At 48.6% G+C, this 26,934-nt stretch overlaps 1 protein-coding gene across 3 annotated transcripts in view; it reads right to left on the minus strand.

Annotated features, from left to right (window-relative positions):
- Positions 1-26,934, minus strand: part of BCAR3 (BCAR3 adaptor protein, NSP family member) — a 110,430-nt gene that overhangs the window by 4,408 nt on the left and 79,088 nt on the right. For all 3 annotated transcript variants that reach the window (XM_090269748.1, XM_090269750.1, XM_090269749.1), the window contains 7 exons: positions 22,679-22,807; positions 19,988-20,430; positions 16,556-16,659; positions 14,852-15,489; positions 9,710-9,825; positions 5,195-5,366; positions 2,590-2,701 (listed from right to left, as the gene is read on the minus strand). In XM_090269748.1, the coding sequence (XP_090125874.1) occupies positions 2,590-2,701; positions 5,195-5,366; positions 9,710-9,825; positions 14,852-15,489; positions 16,556-16,659; positions 19,988-20,430; positions 22,679-22,807 (1,714 nt within the window). The remainder of the gene's footprint in view (positions 1-2,589; positions 2,702-5,194; positions 5,367-9,709; positions 9,826-14,851; positions 15,490-16,555; positions 16,660-19,987; positions 20,431-22,678; positions 22,808-26,934) is intronic.

The following is a 26,934-nucleotide window of genomic DNA, read 5'->3' on the forward strand; positions in this document are numbered from 1 at the left end:
AACCCCACACTGAGCACCCCAACTTGTGCCTGAGAGACCCCAAAACCAATGGGACTTAAATCCACAAGGCCTACAAGGCAATAATGATCTGAGGAACAGCTCTTAAGGGGTTCACATGCTCTCATTCACCTGTCCAAGGACTCTGAAAAGAGCTGATTGAGAGGTGCTCAAACTTTGTGAGTGAGCCTGGGGGTGGTCCCAATTTAGCGCACTGATCTAGGGACCTGCTAGCGGACAGACACAATCTTCACACTCTTCCTCTGCCTCACTCTAGCCAGTGGGCACCATCTTTTCCTTTTTAATACTGGGCTTTTCCCCCCATTTTCATCTTTTTTCCGTGGAAGCCATCTATAAGCTTTCCCTTTACTTCGCTCCAGCTCACTGTATCTCCCAGAAAGAAGCACATACCCTTGCCTGGTGCCTATCTTTTGCGGCTGCTGCCAGACGACACTGCTACATTGCCTGGCTCTGGTGACCAGTATGGCTTATGCCCATGGGTCCCACAGACTGTAACCAATGAAGAAAGATTTCTTAAACAGCTACTAGGGCACAGCAAGAAGCAACAGTGGCCTATGAGCTTATCATCTAAACTGAGGGCTGAGGGGCAGGCTTCTAATTAAATACACATCTAAGGGTTGACTGTAATCCTTTGCGGAGACTTCAAAGAATGGGCACTGTTTTTGTGCTGCACCCCCCTCCCTGCCCACTGTGGTCCAGAGCACCAGTATCTCCAGAGGGGAGCTTTCCCATGTATCTGGAGCACCCTGGTTTTTGCAGCTGCCATCCAGGAAACACCTTGATCACCAAACTCTGGTGGCCAGGGTAGCTTGTGTTCTTGGGTCCCACTGGACTGTAATAATTGAAAAGACAGTTCTTGGCAGGCTCCCCTTCCCCCACTGCCCAGGGTACTGCAAAGACTTCAGACTGAACTGCCAGAAAGGAGCTTATACACTCATCTAGAGCCCTGACTTTGTAACTGCCGCCCAGAGAACACCTCCAGATTGCCTGTGGCCAGTGGGGTTTACGCTCGCAGTTGCATAGGACTATATATATTTTTATATCTAATTCATAACAGATTAAAGACTTAAATGTAAGACCTAAGACCATAAAACTCCTAGAAGGAAACATAGGCAGTGAGCTCCTTGACATTGGTCTTGGTGATGACTTTTTGGGTGTGACTCCAAAAGCAAAGGCAACAAAAGCAAAAACAAACAAGTAGGACTACATCAAACTAAAAAAATGCTGCACAGCAAAGGAAACCATCAACAACATGAAAAGTCAGCCTGCAAAATGAGAGGAAATATTTGCAAATCATATCTGATAAGAGATTAATATCCAAAATACATACAATATAACACTCATAGAACTCAACAGCAAAACAAAACAACAAAAAACCCACACAGGACCCAAACAGACATTTTTCCACAAAAGTCATGCAGATGATCAACAGATATGTAAAAAGATGCTCAAAATCAATCATCAGGGAAAGGCCAGTTAAAACCACAAGAGGTATCACCGCACTTGCTAGAATGCCTATTATGAAATAGGTGAAGTGTTGGTGAGGAAGTGGAGAAAAAAGAAACTTGCCTGTTGGTAGGAAGGCAAATTGGTGCAGCACTATGGAAAATGGTATGGAGGTTCTTCAGAAAATTAAATATAGGACTACCATATGATCCAGCAATTCCATCTCTGGGTATTTATCCAAAGAAAACAAAAACACTAGCTCAAAAGATACATGTACCACTCCCTCCCATATTCATTGTAGCATTATTTACAAAAGCTAGGACATGGAAACAAGCTAAATGTCTATCACTAGATGAATGGGTAAAGATGGTGTGGTATATATTACAATAGAATATTATTTAACCTTAAGAAAGAATGATATCTGCCATCTCTGACAACGTGGACTTTGAGGACACAATACTAAGTGAAGTAAATCAGAGTCACCTATGCACTACTTATATGTGGAATCCAGAAAAACAAAACAAACAAAAAACCCTGAGCTCGTGGATACAGAGAAAAGTTTGGTAGCTGCCTGAGGTGGAGGGTGGGTGAAATGGGTGAAGACAGTCAAAAGATACAAATTTCCAATTACAGAATGAGTAAATCAGGGAAGGCAATGCATAGCATGGTAACTATAATTAATATTACTGTCTGGCATATTGGAAAATAGCTAGGAGAGTAGATCTTGAAAGTTCTCATCACAAAAAAATATTTTTGTAACTGTATGGTCATGGATATTTTCTGGACTTTATGATCATTTTGCAATATTTACAAATATCAAACCTTTATGTCGTACACCTGAAACTAATACAATGTCCTGTCAATTATACCTTAATTTACAAGAAAGATAGACAGAATGAAGTGACTGGTAGCCTGTGTCATTTTTTAGCAACTGCAGACCATCTACATGCAATGCTGTCATTTGATAAAAACCTTGATTGACACATCAACAATCCTGCAGATAACTCAGGGCCTCATAGCATGCCCTGCTAAATGCTTTGATCAAACCAGAACAGATACGACCTGCTGGTCTTAGAGACACCAAGCGGGCAGCCACCAGGCCTGTGTTGCTGACCCCATGCTCACCTCTGCCTTCATGCAAGATTTTGCTGAAAGGCTTCAGCTGTTTCTCGTAGAGGATGGCAGTTTGGGTGTGCTGGCGCCGCAGGGCAGTCCATGTGTTTTCTAACCTTGTAATCTGGAAGAAAGAAAGGTGTGATCATTTTGTAAGGGTTAAGTTGCGGAATAGATGACAGATGCACATGGTAAAAAAGTCAAAGCAGTTGACTCTAGCCTGCATTGCTCTCATGGCCCATCGAGGGACAACTCCTCTCATCAATTTCTTTGTGTGTGTGTCTGTACACACACACACACACAGATGCACGGCTTGAAAATAAATGCATGTCATACTACACATTTTTTTGTTCCTTGCTTGGAAATCATTCCATATGAATAGATATAAAACTGCACAGAACAGCCTTATTTTGTTAAACTTCTGCATAATGTTCCATTTGATGGATAAACCATAGTTTAACCCATCTCCTATAGATGAGGGTTTTCAACATGTTTTTCTCTTACAAAATCACCTCATAAAGATTTTGCAAATGTGTACATGTGTGAGACTATTGGGAGGATAACTTTCCGGAAGTGTAACTACTGGGTCAAAGGGCACATGTGTTTTAAATCTGGAGATGGATCACCAGCTGTCTTCCGTAGAGGTTATACCGATGAGAGGGTGTAGGCATGTGAGGTATAGCATGTTAACGTTCCTCGTAAGTAGTGATGTCTGAGACACACAGGAGAGTGGCCAGGCCATGCAATGCCACTACTCATGCCTTTCCATGTCTTTTGGAATAATCCAGTCAACACCAACACATGCCACTGGCTCTGACTGTCCCAGGATCACTGGTCCCCACTCACACCCTACCACCAGCATTCTCAGTGTCTGAAGTTTTCTACCTGAAACAAGGAAGGGAGGGAGAGCACTAATATTTAGGGAAGGAGAGTCAAGTATTTGAGGAATTTCACTGAATCCTCGCAATACCCTATGAAGCAGGTATTTTGGCCTCATTTTACAGATCAGAAAACAGAAGAGATCAGGTAACTTGCTCAAGGTTTTGCCTTTGGTAAAGGGTAGGGCTGAGGCTCATTTCATTGGCCTCTAAGAGCTCCTGTGTGCTTGTTTCATATGAAAGGGGAGAAGGCCCAGCACCAGCAGATTCTCTGGGAAGCAAAGGATGTGGGCTGGTCTGCCTCTGGCCACCCACATGCTGCCCCCTCTCCTGGCGCTCCCTTCTCTTCCTCAGCCCTCAAGCATCCCTTTTCTGAAAGAAGCCCTTGTCTCTTGGCTGAGGCCATATCCTGCTGGTTGCAGGTCTGGACAGTGACACACAGGAATGACAGGACTCCTCTGGGGTTTTCCCGGGTCTACCACTTCCCACCCCAAGCAGCACTCTGGCTCACCCCACGGCCCTGAACACCCTGCAGGACCAGGTCCCCTCATTGCTGAGGAGCTCTGGGAGAGAAGAGTCTGAGGCTGCTGGAGGGAAGGGAGCTGCCTACAAAGGCATGTTACCCTGCTTTGGGATAAGTCCCTGGCTGCTGAGTTTGAAGTCATGGGCAGCAACCATGTAATGCCACAAAACACCCCTTTTACCACTCTATGAGGAAGCTTTGCACTGGAATGCCATACACACAGCTCAGCTTGTTGGCTCAGCCCTCATAATTATATGCAGGTTTGGATAAGAGGAAATAAATCTGATGCAAATTAAAAACACCTGAATGAAAAATTAGACCTCCTAACATTATAGAAGTCAGTATATCAGGAAAATATGGCTGAATTTGCTTGTTTCCAATATCAACCCTACTAAATTCCAGTGCATCTAAAGAATTTTGTAAACTCTTGGAATATTACATTATAATTGGAATTGACTGCCCACCGCCCAAATTTTCCTGGTGAAGGAACTAAGTTGTCTGGCTTCTTGTTTTTAGGGTGACCTTGCTTTAATGCAGGGAAATTATGTTCCTAACATGGCCTGCAGGACCTGTGACTGTAGCTGCAAGGCCAAAGGACCATTTTCTTCTCTGAGGTCCACTTGATTTCAAACACAGGTTTTTCAGTTTTGATACATCCTAAAAACAGCCCATCAAAGCAGATAAATTCAAAGTGCCTGGTTTCAGAAACTAATTAAGGGGTTATATGGCAGGTGGTCCAGAAATCTGAATCTTTTAATGAGAGGGTGTTTCAGGTAACCTGAGGAACATTCTTTGAGATAAACCTCTCTAGGGATTCTCAGATATAAGCTCCCCAAATAGCTCAGTTTCCCAATCATTACCCCAAACTGCCCGCACACCTGGTGACTCAGGTGCACGCAGTCTCGTTCTTATACAACACCCTGGCCCCAGACGCATCATTCTAATTTGTTCTTCAGGAACACTGTTCTTGAGGATGAGTCTTCTAATGGCACCTCAATGTGGGCTGTCGGCAATTACCCACTGCTTTTAAGAACAGCCAAAATACTCAGGACACTGCTCTGCAGATTAGTCAAAGCAGCTTTCACTAAGATCCAAGTTACCTTTTAAGATTGACAAAAGTCATCTGTGATTTGCTAAGCACAGGCCTGCAGACCACTTTGTAGAATAGGAAGCACACACAGGCCCACAGGCCTGTGCAAAACCAGTGGAAATTTACCTGTGGCATTTCCAGGGCTTTCATGATGGCCGAGAAAGAATAGAGGTCGCCCATGGAGTCTTTCAGTTCCACCGCCACCTGGATGATCCTATTGAGGGTGGCTGCCCGGTCCTCCAGCGTGCCGGTGCAGCCCAGAATGTCCACTGCAATGCCGATAGCCATGGTGCTGTGCCTGCGGGGGAGGAGACCAGTGGGCAGGCCCAGGTCAACAGGACGAGGAGGGAAGGAAAGCAACCCAGAGAAGAAAAGGACTGGCGTTGCACCATTTGCTGCTCTTGCCCTGAGATGTGCTGATAGCTCAGACACTTTGGTTGCCGATTTCAGCAGCGACTCCCCTGCCCCCACCACACCGATGGCTGCAGGACCCCGACAGGGCCTCAGAAGGTGTACTTTGTGGGGTCAGAAAGGACAGGTGCCCCGGGACAGAGCGCTGTTTGGGCCCGACCTGGGGCATGAGAAGGGCCCTCCTCAAGGGAAGTCAGGAGGCTCCGTGTATGTTCCGCCACGAGAGGTCCAAGGAGCCACCAGGTCTCCCTAACACACTGGGAACCCCTTCCTCAGAAGCCCTGGGCCACCTCCACTGAGTCCCTACACTGGGGGACGAAAGGGACGGAAAGACGACAGCATATGCTAGATCCAGAAAGACAAGGGCGTCGGAACAAGGAAAGGAACGAGGAGCTAAGAATGGAGTGTCTGTGGCTCTGGTCAAGGGGCCAGAAAGTGAATGCGGACATGGACGAAAACTGAACAGCAGACTGGCAGGATGTCCCTGTAAGGTCAGGCTCCAATAAAATGGCTATCTTGTTTGGATCTGCCTACAACCCTCCCTTTTCTCATCCTGAACCATACAGGTCCACCTCACGCACCCAGAACAGGAAGCGGCCTGATCTTTTCTCTCCATGACGATGGGACTAACATGAATGGGGACACAGAGCAGCCTCCTCGGAGGGGGACAGGTGGCACAGCCTGGATCCCTCTCCTTCCCTCTGAAAACCAGGACTGCAGAGCTGACTGCACAGGCCAGCACAGTCTCAATCACATTTTGTTCCAATTGTGAATGCTGGAGGTGAGCCCCGATTCATAGCATGGGCACTAAAATACATGTCTTGGAAACTCTGGGGCCACCTTGTCCTGCAAGTTCAAAGCTAAGGATGCTACTCCATGGCCGCACCTGTCTCTGTGCCCATGGTGCGGTCTCTCTCACTCTCCTTGAGCAAAGGGACGCATGCTTCACCCAGTACCTAGCATTACTAGTTTCTCTTGGTGACAAATGTCCAGCCTAATACAAAGTCTTAGAAGAGTTTACTTGAGCCAAACTGATGGCATTTGCCAGGAAGCAAAATCTCAATGGATTGAGAAAACGCTCTGTTGAATGGCAGTTTTTCAGCTTATTTTACACATTGGAATCAAAGGAGGAAATGTAAGAGGAGTTACTTGAAATCCACTGGTGGTAGATTAGGGAGTCTGGAGAAGGCAAAGTGGGGCAATCTTCAACATCAGATAAAAAGCAAAATGGAGAGACACGTGCTTCTTTTATGTGGGTGGGTACAGGACAGTTAACATTTACAGCACAGAGATGGGATGCGGGCAATGAGATAACAATGTGGTCTCCTGCTCTGGTGCAGCGGTTGTGCCTTTGAGGGGTTGAAAAGAAAATTACTCTGACATTTCAAAGGTATGTTATCTTAGAGGCACAAAAACAACAGAAAATATCAAAATTAAAGACTGACCTTTGCCAAGGAAGCTACAGGCCTAAGTCATGACTACACACAATGACTTGCTTTTAGTTAGGTCTCCGTATGCCCAGACCATGCTATGGGGCTACTTTCATTCTCTGAGTTCATAGAGCTTGTCAGCTTTAGTCTGTGGCCCCCTTCTCGTCCACACGCTAACGCTTCTGAGTGTGTCTGTGCATATACAGGGTGGGGCAAAGGCAGGTTTGCAGTTGTGAGTATGCAAAACAGAGTTTACTCTTGTGTTATTACTAATTAATTATTGTATTATTTTCCATACGAACAACTGTAGACCTACGTTTGCCCCACCCTGTACGCATGTATGCTGTTTACTCGCAGTGGGACTTTAGGCTGCTCCCTGACTGCTCCACTCCTCGATTCCTTCATCTGTAAAATGGGAACAAAGGTAGTTGTGATAGAGACTGTGTATGGGTATAAAAAGAACTGAAGTGCCCGGCACTAGCAGGCACCTAGCTAGTAGTACTTGCTACCATGATGACCTCTAAGGGAGTATCATTCTCTCTGTATCTTGGTTCATTTCACCTGTTTGTCTCTTTTCCTTTATTTATCTCCTTCCTGATTTCTTGTCCTTTTTAATGAATGGAGTCTAACATAGACTTAAAGTCTATTTTTATGATCTGTGGTTTACTGAAGAGTTTTGCTACCTGTTTGCAAAGTGTTAAGATTGAGCCAAACATTTTATTTTTATACTTATTTATTTATCTATTTATTTATTTTTCAGCAGATTGAACCAAACATTTTAGACGTAATTTTTATCTAATAATAAACTAACTTTCCATATGCATTCAGTCCATTTTTTATTCGGTGTCCCCCCAACCCCATGTTTTAGTAGCCCTTAATAGAAAACATATTTTCTACCTCTTTATGACCTGGCAGTATATCAGTGGTTAATTGGGTAACTCTATCCATTCATTCGACCAACATTTGCCTGCAGCCCCCAGCACACACCGCTATGGGAAAGAAACTTGGCTGGTATGTCTGTTGCAGAAACTCTGATGCTCGGCAGCAGGAGGCACTAATTGTTAGACTCAGTAGGTTTGGAATGGGTGAGGTGGGAAATTAAAAAATAAAGGGTGGCTTTGTATTTGATTCTGAAACACAAGAAGATGATGTCATTTAGCCTTTCAAGACCAGAATACTCACGACCTTTATTTAAAGACATGGTAAAAAAGAAAACCCCTCCCCAGACTCTAGCAGCAAGACCCATGGGTCAGCTCTGGACAGGAAACGAGCCAATGAGTGGGACCCCAGGCCAGGGGCCATCAGGACAAAGAGGAAATGGATGTAGACAGAATGGAAGTCTGAAAATAGCCTAGAGAGAAGCCCTGCCCGCCAGCCTCAGCCTCGGACCCATGTCCTAAAAATCCTCACGAAAGTGATAAAACAAGGCCTGGAACTTGGCAATTTTTCAGACTGAGATGTAGGGGAAGTAGGGGGCACAGCTCATCTCTGTTGGAACGGTGACCACTGAGCCCAGACAACAGCAGAGGAGAAGTTGGTGGACCTGAGAAGCCAGGCCCCTGGGCTTGGGGAGGGAAGAGGACACCTGGAGAGAGTGGTTACAATCTAGAAAATTCTGATCAGGAAAACTAGAAAAATTCAGAAGGCAGACCTACAATTGTCCAAAGGCATTCAATAAGGATGCCTGAACCAAGTCAGCATGGACCACGTCCTGGCCTCCTGCCTCCCACAGTCTTCCATTCAGCATTCCAGTGTCTTCTGTGGGTTGCATCTGCGGTTATAAAGCCCAGGCAACAGCGGCACTGCAGGCACTTTACCTGCCAGGTGACTTCCCCGTGCTACTTGAAAGGCAATGTTTACTTTCTAGGGGCTGACATCCTCGGACTACACTGTCCACTGGCCACACCTGGCTATTGACACTTAAAATAGTAAACAGTAAAATAAAACATTTCATTTTTCAACAGCCCTGTGTGGCTAGTGGCCATCGTAATGAGATGCAAGCTGTTCAGCCCTCCAGCAAGGTGCACTCATGGTGCTGAGACCTAGAGCGTCACGGAAACCCACAGGCAGGGGACGGCGGCGCTCGGGACCCCGGGACCCTGAAGCATCACTGCCCTCTCCTCGTGAAAAGCCAGGACCCCAGCTGTCCGCTAAAACCCACGTGTGTGTCGTGGCAGTGGGAAATCGGTGGGAAAGGACGGAAAGCAACAAGACAGTCTTGCCCAAATCAGCTGTCTTTTTTTTGTGGGTCAGAAAGGCCAACTTCAATGGTAATAAGATAATGAAGTCTAGCACTTCTTTTCTTAAAAATGTGCCTTGCTATTTCTATCTTTCTAATTTCTTAACATGCAACGTTCCTGTGTGGGGGCTGAAGCGGACAGCCAGGGCCCTGGCTTTTCATGAGAAATGGGCAGTGAAACCTCAGAGGCTGCGAGGAAGAGGGACCGAGTGCCATCCTCCTCTGGCCTCTGTTCCACCACTTGTCCACTCTTCAAGGAAAACGTTCACTCTGTTCTTCCCAACCTTTCCCACAAACTCCCACTTAATTCCTAAAGCAGTCTGGAGCAGGGACAGGAACATGTTCTTTGTTCCCTCACTTCCTCGGAACTGTCTCTGTACCTCTCCAGGAATTCTCTGGCTAAGGCTTCTGGGAAGCATTGCCTGGGGCCACACATCCTCAAGGACAGTGGCCCTGGGGGGTGGGGGGTGCTGTGCCTCTCTCTGCTCTGAAACCCACTGCTCTGAGAGCCAGGGAGGAATTAATTCAAGGGGCCGGAAACACGAGGACAGTCCTGCTCACCTTTCGATGATGTCCAGACGCAGCTGGTGGCCATAAGGCAACGTAATGAGTTCCAGCCCTGAGCTCACGCCCATGTTCCTCCTCATCTCTTCAGAGACTTCAAGAATCCTAGCGACCTGTCAAGAACACAAGTTGAAATACGCCGGGTCAGGCAGTGGGCTTGCTGCGGACACAAATTCAGCGCGTGAAAGGAAACACACTGAGCACGGACAGCGTGGACGCACTTCCTACAGTTCTTTTTGAGCAGCAGCATCTGAAAAGACAGTTTTTATATGTGGTATTTGGAGGGTTTTAATACACCCACTGGAATATAAAACCTGGGAGGAAAGCACCTAAATTGGTCTGCAGAGTCTGCAAATGGGGTGTTTCTGCCCAGCCCGAGAAAAGCGCGGCTCCCGGAGCTTCTGCCTAACAGAGGCTGGGTGCCGCTGCAACGTTAGCTGGGGACAATGGGGCTGCACGCCAGTCCCCTGCTGTAGAAGAGCGGGATTGCGTCCAAGCTCCCCTCTGCAGCGTGCCTCGCCGTTCATGTTCTCACTTAACAGCAGGGCTGGCTGCTATTACTCGTAATTATGCCTCTCCGGGGCTCAGTAAGTGCACCACACGTCTGGAAACCATTAGAAACATGTACAGAGATTTGAAACCCGAGGTCTCAAACACACCCATTTCTCCCCGTGGGTTTTCTTTAAAGAAAATCTTTGTTTGTCCCAGCCAGCTCTCCCATCTCAATTCTAGGGTGTAATCATGGTTTATCAGGACCAGGTATTTGCTGGCCATTTATAATTATTACATGTTACCTCAAAATGTTGCAACGGAGTCAGCATATCTCTGAAACGGGACTAAGGATGCCTGAGTGCCCTGATGCATTAACGATGCAACCAGCAGACACTGACACTGAGCCTGGACACGCGGCAGGCATGGGACAATTCCTCTCCTTGATCTGTAGAGCTGTCCTCTAACACAATTATCCTGGCCATATGAACAGTCCAGATGTTTTCATAATAGGTTCCAAAAAACATCTGGAAGTTTAGCCGGTATTATTAACACTGACCCTTAACTTCTGTGTTTGAGCAAGAATTTGCTCTCAGCCCTGGGGAAATGAGCCTGTGGGAATTAGCTATTTAGGGGCGGACCCCAAAACTGGACGCAGAATTCATACCATGCTCTCTGAGCCTCAGTTTCTCCCACTCTAACACAACTGCTAAGTTCACCTTTCTCAAGTACTTTGCAAAGGCTCAAACAAGCTTACAACCCAAAAGAACTATTTGAAAGTACAGGGTGTGAATCATCAACCATGTAGAAGGGGTCAGAGTTCTGGCCCAACCTCTCGAAAGAGATTTACACCTTGACCATGGCAAGGCAACACAGACATGCACCCCAGCCACCTGCGGTCACAGACACTTTGCTCGCTTGTTTATACAGCTGCCCTGTCAGAGGCTCCAAACCCAGCACATCTGTGGGGTGTCCTCCGACCCACACACACTCAGAGCAGCAAGATTCAAAGGCTTGTCATGGATTCAGTTTTGTTCTGGAAGCTCTAGCATCCAGAGCAATCCCTGCTCTGGCAGAGAAGCCTCTAGGCTAGTTTCCTTCAGTGTAAGCATTCAATTCTCTGGTCACTTTGCTGGGCTCTACCAGAAAATACCAATGCCTGCTTGCTCTGAGGCTGGGCTGTGGGACCAGAGGGCGCTGTGCTCACACTGCAGGACCTGGCTCAGGTCTCTGTGGAAACACCCAGGGCCATGCAGGTCACAGACACAGAGGAGGGACGAACATTTCTAGAGCATTAGCTATGAACTGGACCTGGCTTGGTGACATCAGTGCCCATGATGAGGCATTCCAGCCTCCTTCTGCTCTGCAGATCTTAGCTACCCTGGTTCTGCAGGCTCTCCCCCAACTCGGCCTGCTCCTCATCCTGCTGCTTTTGGAGCTCTTGCCGTGACCAAAGGGAGCCCTGACGGGGGCATGGCCTGCCCTCCTCCCAGCTGCCAAGGGACCTTTTAAATTGCAATGAGATCGCCTGGCTCAGCTCACTTTCTCTGTTGCCTTTAGCAAAAACTGACTGGCACTAGGTCCTTATAAGCCTGTCTCCCTCACTGAACTGCAAAGTGAAGACAGCAACTGGGAATGAGCCCAGAAGTAGAGACTTAAAAACACGGAAGACCTACCAGGACCTCCCCCACCCCACTTTCATTGCCCGCACAGAGTGAATCTCCCATAAGCCAATCCCTCCCCACCATGGCCTTTGACATCTGAGTTTCTACATATGTGTGTTGTCTGACGCCTGGAAGATGCTTTTCGCATTCTTCATCCAGCCAACTCCTATTCACCCTTCAAAGCCCATCCCAGACATCCCCACCCTGTCCCTCTAACTCCCCCATGTTCAGGACCCTGCCTCAGAGGCCCCACGACTCCTGTGCCTGCCCCTACAGAACATTTCCCACCTGGGTGGTGGTCTGAATTCCTCTATCACTGTCCCTCCCCGCCTCCCCCACCAAGACCTGGCCTGGCCCACAGCAGGCACTCAGTCAAGGCTAAATACATAGCACTAACAACTCTTACTTAGCCTCATCCTGGGGCAGGCACGGTATGGAGGGTGGTTGGTATTATTTTCCTCCTTTTATGGGCAGGGAGAGCAAGACTGGGAGAGGCCAGGAGAGGCAGGGTTAGATTCAGGCAGTTCACCTCGGAGGCCAAGCTCTTAACCACTGACCCTCACTTCCAGCCACTGCAGAGACAGGTGGTAGGGAATGGCTCCAGGTGAGGCCAGGGTGGTTGGGGCCCCTTTGCAGGGGGCGGGGTTGGGGGAGTGGGGTAAAACATTGCAGACAGCCTGGGGGTGCTCTGGACGACCCACAATTCTGTTGGCCTTTCTAGGAGCCAGCCCTGGGCTCTATGCATGATATGGGAACAGCATTCAGGCCTCGAGTGCTGCGCAGCCCGTTCTAAGCTTCGGCCGCTCTGTCTAGCCGCCACTGCGTGTGGATCAGTGGCACAGCCCTTGTTTGGTTGACCTCTCAGGCTTATTGGCTGTGCCTGCTTTGTTGGCAAAGCCCTGGGGTCAGTGGTTCCAGGAAGAGGATGAGGAAATGGGGTGGACTCCGGAGGCAGGAAGGAAGGCTAAAGAGCCTTGCCCTTGGAGAGCGGCAGGCAGGTTCCTGCTCCGGTCTTTGCCTTGGGGGCTCCATCTTCCAGGGGTGCCTGAAGGCAGATGGGGCAGTGTGGCCTCACAGGTGGGGGGAGACACAATGCAGAGAGAAACAACAAGAACGAAGGCAGGCTGCACATTCCTTCTGTTGAGAACAGACTCAGAATCTAGCCTCAAGGCTGCCAAGGTGGTGAGAAGGTTCTAGACCCTCCTGCAAAGAGTCCTCGGGCATCTCACCTCCTTCATTACCACCGAGCCCTGCCTGAAGCCACAAGGAAGAAGGATTCATTTCCTCCTGGGAACCAGGCAGTTCTGTAAGCCCAGACCCAGGCTTCCACACGGACCTCCTTTGAGGAGAACCCAGACAGGTGCGTGCTGGGCTCCCGGCCTGCTGGCGCGGTTCTGCTCTCAGAGCCAGGGCCCAGAGTGCTACTAGAACAGGAATCCCAAATCCTCTTACTGTCCAAACAGGCTTCGTTTGCGTAAGAATTTAACCCAGCAAATTATCTGACGGTTGATGAACACTGCCCAAGGACACTCAGCCAACCGTGAGAACAGCCCTGTTCTTCCTGAGTAGCCCCCTCCCCCTGCTGTCTTCTTAGGGCCCCCACACATGCACACATGCTCGCACACACACACACGCATGCACACACATGCACATACATACTCGACCTCCCAGGCCTGGCCATGAGGTCAACTGAGGGATCCCTCAGTTCTGTTTTCAGGAAGGGGTTTGTTATCTCAAAACAGCCTACAACTGCCTAACGTTGCTCAAGGCTGTGGGGGAGGCCTCCTGCCCTCCAGGTGCGCCCTCAACCACCTGGGAGCTCCCTGGGGAAGGGGCTGCCCAAAGACTAGATTTCCTGCCATGATTTCTGACCTGGGCAACTTGTTTTGGAAAACCCAGTTCCTAAATAAGCCCTGACCTTTGCAGCTAAATTGACTTCACTGAGCTACAAATGAAAAAGGGCCTTAAATCTCACAAAGGCTTTATCTGTTGCTCAAATGCAGAGACCATCTCTTTATACTAAGGAGCTGGCTGAGCCCAGACCAGCCTGAGACACCTGCTTTCTAGAAATCTCTCTGAAGAATGAGGCTGCCTTGGGGCTGCCCATGAACAAAAGACACCCATAGCTAAAACAAAGGCTTCCAATAAAAACTGATGATGATGTAAGCATACATTTATTTAGTCACATGGAAAGATGGTCATAAAATCTTGCTTGATGAAATACTCGGGGTTTGGAACAGTAAATGGAAATGGGTGTAATTTCTGTGGTCAATAACCAGATCTGCAGGTACTTGCTTACATGTCTCTGCTCACAGAGTAAATGTTAGCAATCTCCAGAAAACTGGATTTTGTGTAATTTTACTTTTTTTCTCTTAATCTGTATTGTATAATTTTTCTAAGTTATATTTTATAATTATAATTTTTAAATTATTAGTTTTATAATTTTTCTAAATTGAGCAAGTATTCCTTATTTTTAAAAAATCACGGTAACTTTAAAAGGTTTATTTATCCTAAAGACCATTTCGGTAACAATAAATATAATATACAATGTGTGTGTGTGTGTGTGTGTGTGTGTGTGTGTGTCTGTGTGTAGTGAAATAAAAGTAACTAAGGCTCTGCTTCTCCAGAAACTACATTTTCATCTACAGTCTATTTTCGTTTGGACTTGACGTTACCAGTTCTGGCAGATTTGAGGCCAGGGGAGAATTGTAAAATCAGCACAGTGGGGACGGGGGCACTGCCCGGCAGCTGCCTACTATTCCTCTGTCCAAGGTGAAGTTTACAAGCTCCCTACCTGGGTGAAGGTTATCCTGGCCTGTGTTTCCCACCCCTTAAGTAAATCCCCACGCTCAGGTTATCTTCAGACTTTTCCTGTGAGCAAAAGCACTTAAAAGGTGAGGCGAAGTGAAGCGCAGACAGATTCCCCACTTCCAAACTTCCAAAACCCAAAAGGAAATTCGGAAATTACGCGCACCCAGGCACCTACCTTGCAGTCCGTGCTCAGCATGTGCTGGGCGATGACCTTGGGGTCGTTGTTGGTGAACAGTTCCTTCGCTCGCTTCAGCATCGCTGTTTCCAGGGGCTTGTTCTCAGGAGGAAGGAGCTTCGACTCAAAGTCGTTGGGCCTGAACGAGGAGGCAGTCTCCAGGAGGGGCTTCACAAATGTGCCCCCGTCATCCTGCCCCTGGTCCATCTGTGCTGCTGCTGGCGGCTCCTGGGGCGTTGCGCTGTCATCGTCATCGAGAATTAAGTAGTTGGTGCCCGAGTTCCGGGGACCTGCGGCCCCATTCTGCTTGGCTGTCAGCAGCTCTACATAGCTGTCCTGGGTGCTGAGGGGCAGCCCCGGGGCACTGGCTGGGTTCAGTTCACAGTAGTTGACCTCTGAGTTGAGCCAGGTGGAAGGAGATGGGGGAGCCTTGAGGAAGGGCGCCTTGCAGGGCTTGGGGGGTGGTTTGGGACACAGCTGGCTGTCTGAGCCCCTCAGCGCCTCCCCTGCCCTAGCATCCGAGGAGACCCTCCGAACCACCGCTGGGCTCAGGGTGGGCTCGCTGCCCGTCCTGAAAACGGGTGAATTCGGGCTGGGGCCTGCATCCACGCCTGAGGATTGAGGGGGCATCTTACAGCCTGTAGAGGATAAGAGACAGAAGAAGCTCAGCGGTGTGGAGAACACAAAACAAACACACCAGAGCGACAGCTCCCCGGCCCTCAACTCATGCCACTGGGCATGAATTTTTACCCTCAAAAGGTAACTGAGCATGACCACCCCATCCACCCCATGCCCAATCTAAAGGAGTCAGTCTGGGCATTTTGAGGGCTAAGGTGGCTCCACGCACAGTCTTAGGGGAATTTAAATCCCAGTGACCACCAGCAGCTGGGCTGCAATGTCATTTTACGGTCACAGAAAGTTAGGCCAGTCAGAGCAGTGAGTAATTTAAGCTTGCCCTAAGAAACACATCTTTAGCCACATAGCAGAAAAGGCCCTGAGCCCCTCTCAAAGTCAGGGTGGACCCAGCCCACTTTAGGGGACAGCTGGGGCCACATGCTGGGAAGGGAGAGAAAGACGTTGCGATGACCCACACAAAAGTAGTTTGAGGAACATTAGGAAAATCACCTTGTGGTCCCAAGAAAGGTCAGTTACAAAAAGAATGAAAAGCAGTCCCATGGCTACTAACAAAATTGCTTACTTGGTTTCCCCACATCCCACCCCTCTCCCTCTTCCAGTTGTGAAAAGAGAATGAAGAGAAAGAGGGGTCTCTGGACAGTGGCTCCACTAGGAGCCCCAGGATCAGCCGCCCTCCCTCTGTCCTGGGAGCAGACTGCAGGGGGAGGCTCAGATGTCATGAAGACCACCAGTTAGTGAATGGGCTTTGAATCAGGTAACCTGAGTTCAAATGCTAGCTTAGCCTCTTACTTGACACACGCCTCTGGACAAGGTACTTAACCTCTGTGCCTCAGTTTCCTCAGTCCCGAAAAGAGAATAATCATGCCCACCTTGAAAACTTGCTATGAGGCTTTAAAGCTAGCACACCTAAAGCATCCAGCTCAGTGATTCATATCTGGATATAGTCCCACAAACCTCCTGCAGGCATGGAGCCTTACGTCTTTCTCAAATGAGGTGAGCTGAGAAAACAGCCTGAAGGAAATTGGGGTAACATCGTCACCCTCTTCCCCCCAAATACCCATGACCTACTGATCGGCAGGTAGCTCTCCGACTGGTGGGCTTTGAGGGATAAGGCTCTTCGGTCCTGCATGTGATCCAGGCAGGCTGGCTGGCTGCCGCTCTTCTCTTTATTTCTGAAGCAAAAGGCAAGTAGGGCAGAAACCTATCATTAAATCATAAAACCTTGAGGCAACATCACAGAAAGGTTGCTCAGAATGGAAGTGCCTCTGCATACCCTAACAGTCCAGGAATGTCTGCTGGTGGAGCACATTTCTCATGAAGGTGATTAGTCCATGACTGTGCCGTGGGCTCCATCCCCGCATCCCCACGACCAATCTGGCTAGGTCCTAGGAAGCCTCCTCTGAGCCCTTCCAACCAGTTGAGCAAAGCAGGGGAAAGGTTTCAGAATACTTCGGAAAAATCTGATGAACTGGAACGTGTCCTTTTAGCAGAGCCTAAAGTTATTTACAGACCCAGGAGGAATGGCTTGTTTAAGTATGTGCGACTCCACCATGACATAACAGTGTCACAGTTAGTTTTCACTTCAGTGCAAACCTCAGGTCACCCAAATAATCCACAGTATCGCCTGGGGCGACTGCCACACCTGTCCTCCTGGATGCACCGGGGAGCCCACAGCAAGCAGCCTCACTCCTACTGGGCTGGGTGTAGGAAAGAGTGTGGTCACCCACATGGAGCACAGCTTCCAGGGAAAAGGTGCAACATAACCTGCAATACAATTAGCTAGCATTCCTCTGTCCTTGGCCAATTCAGATGGGGAATTTCTCTAATTAGTACCGAGGAAGAGAATCTCTCTTTTGCTAAAAGAGAAAGCACTGTACTAGCCAAGTTGTAATGAACTTTAATCGGCCCTCCCACAAGCTTAGGTTACAGAAATCACAAAGTTCTTTCCTACCTTTGCAAGCACCAAAGGAAAAAACCAAACAATCAAAAAAAAATCCACCCCAGACTCCCAGCCACAGAGAAATTCCAGCAGCCCCTCAGAGATAAGTCAGGGCAGAGGGCAAATTCCAAAAGGCAATGACTTCTGAAAAGCGATACTTAAGCCGAGATCACCGAGTGGGAGCAGTCAGACTCCGCTGGCCAGAGCACCAGCCTGGAATGCAACCTGGCTGACAGCACACACCTTTGCCCAGGCCGGCTGCCCGCCAGCCAACCAGCAGGTCCAAAGACAGGGAAGGGGCAGGAGTCCAGGAAGTGGGGAGGTGGGCAGGGCGTGGGGCCACTGCTGACATTGAGCCTACGTGCAGACACTGCTGGCCCTGCTGCCTGTACTGAGTCTTAGGGAACTCTCCTTGTAAAGGGCAATCAGAAGAGGGGCTCTGTCAGGCCTGTCTCATTCACTTAGAGACTTTCTCAGTTTTTCTTTCCTTTCTTATTTTTAAAAAGTAATTGTAATTCAGCCCTGGCTGGTGTGGCTCAGTGGATTGAGCTCCAGACTGCAAACCAAAGGATCATTGGTTCGATTCCAAGTCAGGGCACATGCCTGGGTTGCGGGCCAGGTCCCCAGTTGGGGGTGTGCTAGAGGCAATCATACATTGATGCGTCTCCCTCTTTCTCCCTCCCTTCCCCTCTCTCTAAAAATAAATAAAATCCTTTAAAAAAATAATTATATTTTAAATCTGGGTCTCTGAAGGCAGACCAGGAAACCTACCAAGCAGCACCACACGCAGCAGGGGTTTGGTGTGTTGATAAATACACTCTGTTCACCACATGAACTCCCTGTTCACAGTTGAGCAGCCCACCTCAACTCCCAAAAGAAACAGAAGAAAAAAGTACCTACCCCTTTAATATTTCAAGGGATCTCAAGTCCAATCTTACTACTATGCAAAGGAGAATTTCTAAATGCCTTAGATAAACAAACATTCTTCCCCCCTTCCTGCAACTGCCCTCCACTGCACATTCTACCGCCTTCCAGAAATGAGAATTACATTATGATTATTAACACTTGCCTAGCACTTACTATGGGCCAGCAGTTTTAAGCACTTTGCATATCCTAACTCACTTAACCCTCCCAAGCCCTATCTCTCCAGATGAAGGAAGTGAGGCCAGAGCAGGTGAGTAGTTTGCCCAAGGCTGACCAGGTGAGGGCGGGCCAGCAGATGCTGACTCACTGGAGCTTCCTAGCAGCACAGCTGTGATTTGTGTTACTCAGAATCTTGCAATTTACTTCTGAATTTCTGTATTCTAGAAATTGCTATTTATGACAATTCCTCCTGGTCCAGAAAGAAAAGCTGTGCGTGGAGTAAAATATGTTGGCTTAACTGTGTAAGCTTAGATGCAGGGAGCTGGAGAAGGGAGCTGGGTAAGAGAGGAGATGGGGTTGGTCTTCGCCTACCAGGCCTGCCTCTTTCTCCCTTCTGGGCATGGTTTAGATACTGTGTACAACATGCGCCAGGAATCTTAGCTCCATGGGGGACAGTGCTATGTAAACACAGGGCACTGAGTGCTGATGGCAGGGTGCTTCGGTACCGTGACCACCTCTCTGCACTCTTTTCTCCCCTGTTTCCCAAGGATCAGACTGCAGCCCTGGCTTGATGTCTCCTGTCTTAGGAATCGTATCTCTCCTCACTGAGTCAACCACCCTTTCCATGTGGACCAAGCCTTAACCTGAGCCTGCAGGCCCCACTGCCCTCCGACGGCCCCACCCGACGCTGCTGCTGAACCCTGGCACTTAGCAGGTGCACAGTCGTAGCTCAGACGGGGCAACTGGTTTTTCCTCCGGAGTCCACCTGCTCTGGCCCCACCTGTGGTAGCCGACGGCCCTTCTCTACCTTCCCCACATGCAGAAGGGTCCTGGGAAGCCTGGTTCCTGCACCTCCCAACTCTCCCTCTACTCCATCTGCACAGCCTGACCCTTCACGACTCACTAACCTGGTTTTCCAGCTCTTCTCTTGTCCATCGCTGTCTAGTCCCTTTCTTAGGACATCCCATTCACCGTGTTGAGTCTTTGAGACTCCCTCAAACCCCTTAGCCTGGGGCTAAGGCCCCCGTGATCTGGCTACGGTCCTCTCTAAGCCTACCCCTGCCTGCCCCTTTCATGGACCCTTTGCTCCAGCCCCACCGTTTACTCACTCGAAGCAACCCTTGACCCTTTCTGGCTCTACCCTGATGCTCATGCTGAGCCCCACCTGGAACAACCCCATTGCAGCATCTGTCCAAAGTTGCCCTGGCCTTCAGACCAGCTAAACTCCTACCTCCTTCATAAAAGTCTCTCCTGGCCAACCCCCTTCCTCAGCAACCATGTCATGTATTTTTGGCACCAGCTCAGTTGGGAATGGATCAGGCACTGCCATGTGACAGCTATTCCAGTAACACTTGGCATCATATTAATATCTTTTCTTGTTCCTTTTCTAGGGTGAGCTCCCCGCCTGCCTAACTAAGCCTGGACATGTTCAGGGTGCCCCTCACATCCCGACACCACCTGAGGAGGCCCTCACCCACCTGAGGAGGTTTCCTCTGGGCAAGCTCGACTCGCGGGCCTGGACGCTGCCCATGGTGAGGCTCAGCCTCTTGGCCACGTCTGGCCTTCCATCCACGAGGCTGCCCTCCCAGGCCCGGCCAGGGGAGGCACCATAGCGCTCCTCCAGACACCGCAGGGGCACCGTCCGGTTGATGGGCTGGAAGATGATGGCTCCACTCTGCTGGGAGACAGGCCGGCGATTGCCCACATAGCAGCGCACCAGGCCGGGGATGGAGTCGAAGCTCTCCATCTCGAATTGGTACTGCACGCGGCTGTAGGCCTCACTGAGCCGAAGGACTGTCCGGTGGATCTTGAAGTGCTGAGCAAGGTTCTTCCACTGACAGGTCAGAACAAAGTTTCCGGGGCTGGACAGAGAGTCTCGAACCAGGAAGTCCCCGTCTCGCTGCACGAGGTTTTCTGCCACCTTGGGGACCAAATGGTGATTGAGGAGTGAGCAAGGCAAGCTGACATTCCTAATTAAAAGCTGCACTTCTCCACTTCTTTGGGCCAAGAAAAGACAGTGGCATTTTGTCTTTGCTTCCTCAGCTGGCTCTTGGCTTGTTCAAATGTCTAATTTTTAGAAGACCCATTTATTCATTTAAGTACTGCTTGCTGACCACCTACTATGTGCCAAGTGCTGCTGTAAGCACTGGGTGTATAGCAGGGAATGAAGCAGACTACAGTCCCCACTGTCATGGGGCTGCTATTTTAGTGAGAGTAAATAAGCAACAGGAATGGTATGTCAGATGTTATAAAGTGGAGGAACAAGTAAGCCTGGAGATAAAAAGTGCTTGGGGGTGGGGGTGATGAGAAGATGAGTGGTCAGGAGGGTGTCATGAGATGACACTGGCGCACAGCTGAAGAAAATAGGAAATAAGGAAATTTGTGTCTGACCTTACAATCAATAATTCTGAGCAAACTGATTCCTTGCTGGAGGGCCTGGAATAAAGTCAGTGGGAGGATCACACATTTGCATACATAACATATGCAAAGCACCAGTTTAGTGGAACACAGCCCTGGCTCAAAAGTGGTTAACTATGAAGATGCTAATGTCTCTAGAAAAAGGAGAATTTATACTGTGCTGCAGCATGATCATTCCAGTAGCCAGGCTGCCTGGGTTTGACTCTGGCTCCGCTGTGTGACTTTGGACAAGTTAAAAAATCTCTTTGTGGCTCAGTCTCATGATCTGTAAAACAGGGATAATGCTACCTACAGAGCAGCTATAAAGACTTTGAAGGAGTAAAGTGTTCGCTGTAACGACCATGATTGTTACAGTGTTCAATTATACAGACTGGAATGATTTCTAGCTGAACATGTACAGTCATGGTACACGGAAAACAAATTTTTTACGATCACAATAAGGGGAAAGATGGTGGTGACAGTCATATTTTTATAAACTTTGACAATTTTCAGGCCATTCCAACATTTGATCAGCTAGCTCAGAAAAGAATGCTACCATGGTTACTTTAAAATTGCATTTTTGCCTTAAAACTATTTCTTTTCACACAGAAATTCTATTTTTTGGAATTGAGCCTCAGGAAATAATTATGGTCAGGAACATAGCAGTTATCTTAAAGGATGCTGGTCAGAGTGCCCAGGAAACAATGGTGCGTGTGCACAGTGGACATGCATACAATGCAGAGCAGTGTAGCAGAATCCTAGAGAGCTGCAGAAAACTCCCAGGATGTATCATTAAGTGAAGAAAGTGGGCTACCAGAAAGTATATGGCGTGATCTCATATTCGATTTAGAAAAATCTGGGAGGATTTATATCAGACTGTTCACAGTGGTTATCTCCAGGATGGAGAATTATGGGTAAGAGTATTTTCTATAATCAAATTTAAACTTAAAAAATGAAAAAGTTAGAATAAGAATCTTCTTTGATATTGCTGAGGAATCGGCTGTATTAAAAAAATAAGTCTTGACCTATGCCTTTCCCCTCACCTGCCACCCACCCCTGTCCTGCACATGGTCTGGGGTGAATGACTAGCCAGATCAAGTTATAATAAAAGCCATGGAAAATTCTGCACCTCAATTCTGTATGTATTTTATTTTTCAATTTCTATATTATTAAACAAAGAAACACCCATTATTTATGGTTATTTATGGTTATCATGCAAACAACAATCTCACAAAGTACATTCTAGACTATGAATCTGTGGTCACTGAGATGATTCCTCTTCTTCCCATCTCTGGGCCAGGAGGTGGGGTAATGAGTAAGTGCCCCCCCCACCCGGAGCACAGGGGGCCTTGCCGCTCGGTGCCACCACCTCAATGATATCCCTCCCCTTATCTGAAATTAAGCCACTGCCTTAGAAAGGAAGCAGGCTCCAAAGGGCATGAGGCTGCAGGCAGCCAGCCAACAGCTGAATCATCTGAACCACAGCCCGGCCTTGTACTTCTGAGGTACCACCCTGCGGCTGCTGCCTCCTGCCTGTTCCGTGCTTGCAGACCACAGGGACACCTGCTCCTTCCTCATCCACTTGGCGGGCATGCAGAAATGTACTTTGCTTTTTCCAAGGTGTCCTTAGAGGCAGGCCACTTTATAGTATTTGTTTTTGGCTAAACTGGGGCTCACTCCTACATGGCCTTGGTGGACGACCCTGCAAGGTCATCGATGTGGGCGCTGTCTGAGAACAGCTGGATGTGTGCCAGCAGGGAGGAGGCAGGTACCTGTCGGGGGATGCGGCCGTGGTACCAGGCGTGGCTGCGTAGGTCCTCATTGCTCAGCAGCAGCTCCTCCTCCAGCTCCTTCTTCAGCCTCTCAGGGGTTCTGTCCATGGCGTGCCTCTCCTTGGAGAACTGCAACACAGTGTCAACAGTGACCTCCCATCTTGCCCAGGCCTGCCAGCCAGGCCAGCTGGACACAACTGCCCACCTCGCGGTTGGCTGCTTTGCTAATCACACCCGTATATGCCCAAAGCCCTGTTCAGGTAGGGAAGCCTGGATTGTGATTACAATTAGCTGTGACCTTCCTTTCTCTGGCTGTAAGTGTGTAGTAAAATTTTCACCTGCACAAAGGGACTGTGATAGGAGAGTCGGCCAAGCTGTTCCTTTTATCAGGGTACTCAGGTAGCAGTTAGAAACACAGGGAGCTGGGCGGGGGTGCCAGAGAGAGGCTTGTGGGCACGAGGGACACACGGCTGTGGGGAGCTTCCCCATTCTCCCTCAGAACTGTCCTGGGAACTGAGCTGGGAAGGACCGCAGCCCCCAGCTGGCCCACGGTCCTGGGGCTATCATTCAGTGCTGCCCACAGCGCGGGCCTTGGCTGGTGGTGAAGGCTCCGAATTCTCTGCTGCTGGCAAACTCCAGCTCAGGAATTGAGTTGGCCTTTTAGAACTTTTAGCTGTGACCTTGCACAGAATAATTTTATGTTTCTTGAATCCAATAACAGAAGTCTTAAGTCTATATTTTGTATGTCTTTTTAATTTCATTTTTAAGACAGATTGGAAATTGACACTCTAAATCTAAACAGACAAACTGGTCCTTCCTCTCCGATAGTTTGAGACTCTCTGATCTAGGTCATTGCACAGCGGCCAGAGCGGGCGTCTGGGTGGGCAACACTGGCCCTGGTTTAATTTAAAAACCACACCCACTTACAACACGTGAACTGAACCTGGACACCTGCCCGGTTCCCAGCAAAACCAGGCTCAGGAACAGCGGGCTGAAGGTCATGGGAGCAGGAAAAGGCGTGTCCTGTGTTTTCCCAAGGTTCCCTGGTTGGCCTCTAAAGCCCTTAGAAACACAAAGCTGTCCTCATCACACTGCTCTCAAACTTAGCGGGGAAAGTGCCCCAAATCCTTCTCCACCAAAGAAAAAGAAAACAGACAGGATTTCACAGCTGGATTCTTATCCTCGAGTCTTTCTGGCCATGTTGGCCATGTTGGCCCACGAAGGCACTGTAGGCAGAATGAATGACTCAGGGGTGACCCACTTCCAAGGTGGGGCTCTGGCTTTCTAATGGTTAACTTCTCCCGTCTCCTCTCCCCCACCACAGTTCTTTTCACAGTGTAGGCACTTGGGAGGGTTTGATAAGCTGAATTCATATCAGAGAGGCTGATGTGGTCTGCCTAAGAAGCCCGCAGGGGTTAGCAGTGATGTTTGACACTGCCTGCTCTGATCATGAATTATGTACAGGTGCTTCTGAAGACAGCTCACTGTAAAGCCTTGCATACAGAAGGCAGATTGGCAGCCGGGCCACGTCTACTGCTGGTTTATTGTCTGTCTTGCTCCCACTAGATTTTAAGTTTCATAAGAACAGAAACCTATGTGCCTTCTTCCCAGCTGCCCTCAAGCAACACTTGAATAATTAGGCGCTCTGTATCCCCTAAGTGAACAAATACTCCCAAATGAGGAACTTCTAGGACTTTTCTTAGTTATGAAGATTCTCCTCTTCTCTCTCCAATTATTTGAAGCCCTATTTTAGCTGGGCACGTTGACACATAGGTAAAGGATGACATCTTTAGCTATGTGACCACGTTCTGGCCAAGGAAGGGTCAATTGCAGGGTTGGTGGCACTTCTCAGTGGAGATGTGATGGCTGGAGCTGCAACACCACCCTGAATCATGAGGAGGAAGCCACGGCCTGGGGGAACAGGAGGCATGAGCTAGCCCACATCCCTCATAACTGCGGGGTCAACATCTCAGCCCTGCATTGACAGACCGCCTCCAGGTCTTCCGTGTGATCGCCTGTCTTGTTTAAGCCTGTTATTTTGGGTGTTCCTGTCTCTGGCAGCTGAGCTTAATCCCAAGGCTACTGTGACCCTGGCCCCTATTTAGCCACCCTGACAGTCTGTAAGACCAGTTTGAATCCCCTGTGCTGTGTCCTGGGCCCACCTCTCCTTGGTCAGAGCTCTGAAAAAAGTGGAGATCAGCAGTGAAAGTGTCCTGTCCTGCATTTCTCTCCGCACCCTCCTTCTGCCCTGATACCTGACACCCAGACCACTTCCCACCACCCCCACCTACTCATCCTTTCTCAGTTTCTCTCATAAACAGTAAGTTAATTTTAGCCCTTTGCATACAACAATCTTTCACTCTGGGTTCTGAGATAATACTGTTTTACACTTGCTACCAAAAATATAAAATCAGCTATCTTATTACTTCTGTCCTAACTCCTTAGAAGAAAATCCACAATTACTGTTCTCCCCCTGCAGACTCTGTAGATGGGGCACTAGAGGGAGGTCCCTAGAGGGGAGAGAAACAGAGATTTTACTAACACTGACCCTCCCAAGTAATTCGGGAGGGAAGACCAGACTTCAAAAAATATACCCTTAAGATCCTGCATAAATTGTGAAAACTCAGGAGGTTACACAATTGCTAAACTTATATTTGAAACGAGGAGGAGAAGATGCAGGGAGATGAAGAGGAAGGAGGGTAGAGGAGAGAGTGGGAAGGAGGGAGGGAGGGAGGGAGACAGATCCGAGCAAGCGAGCAATAGCACAGAGTGCTTCCTGTGAAGCCAGCGAGGGCTGGTTCCACCACATTAGGGCTGTGGGGAGCTCCTGCCTTGGCAGATGATGTGGCACTTTCAACAACTGAAGGAGGCAATTCAGAAGTCACCCACCTATGGTCACTCTCATTAAACAGTTGTTATTTGGAGGATGGATACCTGCTAGAACTTTCACTTACTGTTTTAATCACATATATTAATGCAACTTTTGTTATTTTTCCCAAGTGCCTATATTTTATGAGACCTTGGCCTTGCAACTATGGTTTTGCTGCTATAGATAAGTACTTAGACGGGCTGTCAGTTCCATGGTTGGTGAGGGGTGACTGGACGTGGTATAAGAAAAGTTGATAAAATGTATCATTTGTATCTTTGAGAGCATTGGGATTGATATCTGTGTTCCTTGAGGACCAAGAAAGAGATTCCTGCTTCGTGGGACGGGCCACACGCATCTGCAACATTTGGCAGAATTCTGTTGGCTTCCCCAACAACCGAACTTTTGCTGTCAGTGTCCCTTCCACTTACCTGCTGCCCTGGGAGGAATTTGAGTTTTGAGGTCTTTTGGACAACAAAGTAAATTCTAGGAATTTAACGTAAGACAATGGTCCCTCTGCCCCCGGCAGTGACTTTGTGCATCTGTGCGGGCACCGTGTCCTCTGAAGTTCTGATTGCGACTCATGCCAAAGAACCGCCCACCCTTCCTTAGACTACATTCTGAGGAAAGGAGAGGAGGGAGAAGTTTTCACTTACATAATATTCACATGCATTGATGTTTTACACGTAGCCTAGAATTACACTGGGGAAGTGACAGAATAAGGGGCAGGACCCAGCACTCCGACAGCTTCCAACCTTGGGAAAGTAAAGAGGACACAAGTGTGTGCTGGCTTGGGTTTTCCCATTCTTTCACACTGGTTTCCACAGACATCTTTGGGAGTCAATGTGCCTCAGAGACTGGCTGGATCCAAATCATTCTCAAGTCCTCTGTAGGCACAGGATGTTGGCATGGGACAGTGGGCATCTGGGACAGAGGGCACCGTGACACCCAGAGCAAGTTTAATATAGCTGGGCTGCCTCAGAAAGTTTACACCAAACAGACATGCCCTTTGGATTTTGTTCTTCAACTACCAGACGAAGAGAGAGCAGGAAAACGCATGAAGAATGAATCTTTCACACAAATGCTATAGATGCTACGAATGGCCACATTATAGTAACACAACTTTTCTTCAATCTCAAATTCTCTATTTGCCCCTAAATTTGAAAAGCAGTCCTGGAAGGCAAGTCTGACTCCCTGTTTCAGAGCTTCTTATCTTGAGGGGAGAAGAGGGCAGTGAAGGGAGGCTGGAGACAGGGGTGGGTTTTGCGGCACCGGCGGGAACTCCACCCCACACAACAGCAGAGGCACAACCTCCGGACGGATGAGCGGAAGTTGCTGGACTTTGGCTCAGGAACATTCTGCCCACAGGTCTTGCTGGTTTCATCCGGGG

This window comes from Furipterus horrens, unplaced genomic scaffold (genome assembly GCF_987537825.1).
Source record: "Furipterus horrens unplaced genomic scaffold, mFurHor1.1.pri manual_scaffold_3, whole genome shotgun sequence".
Taxonomy (NCBI): domain Eukaryota; kingdom Metazoa; phylum Chordata; class Mammalia; order Chiroptera; family Furipteridae; genus Furipterus; species Furipterus horrens.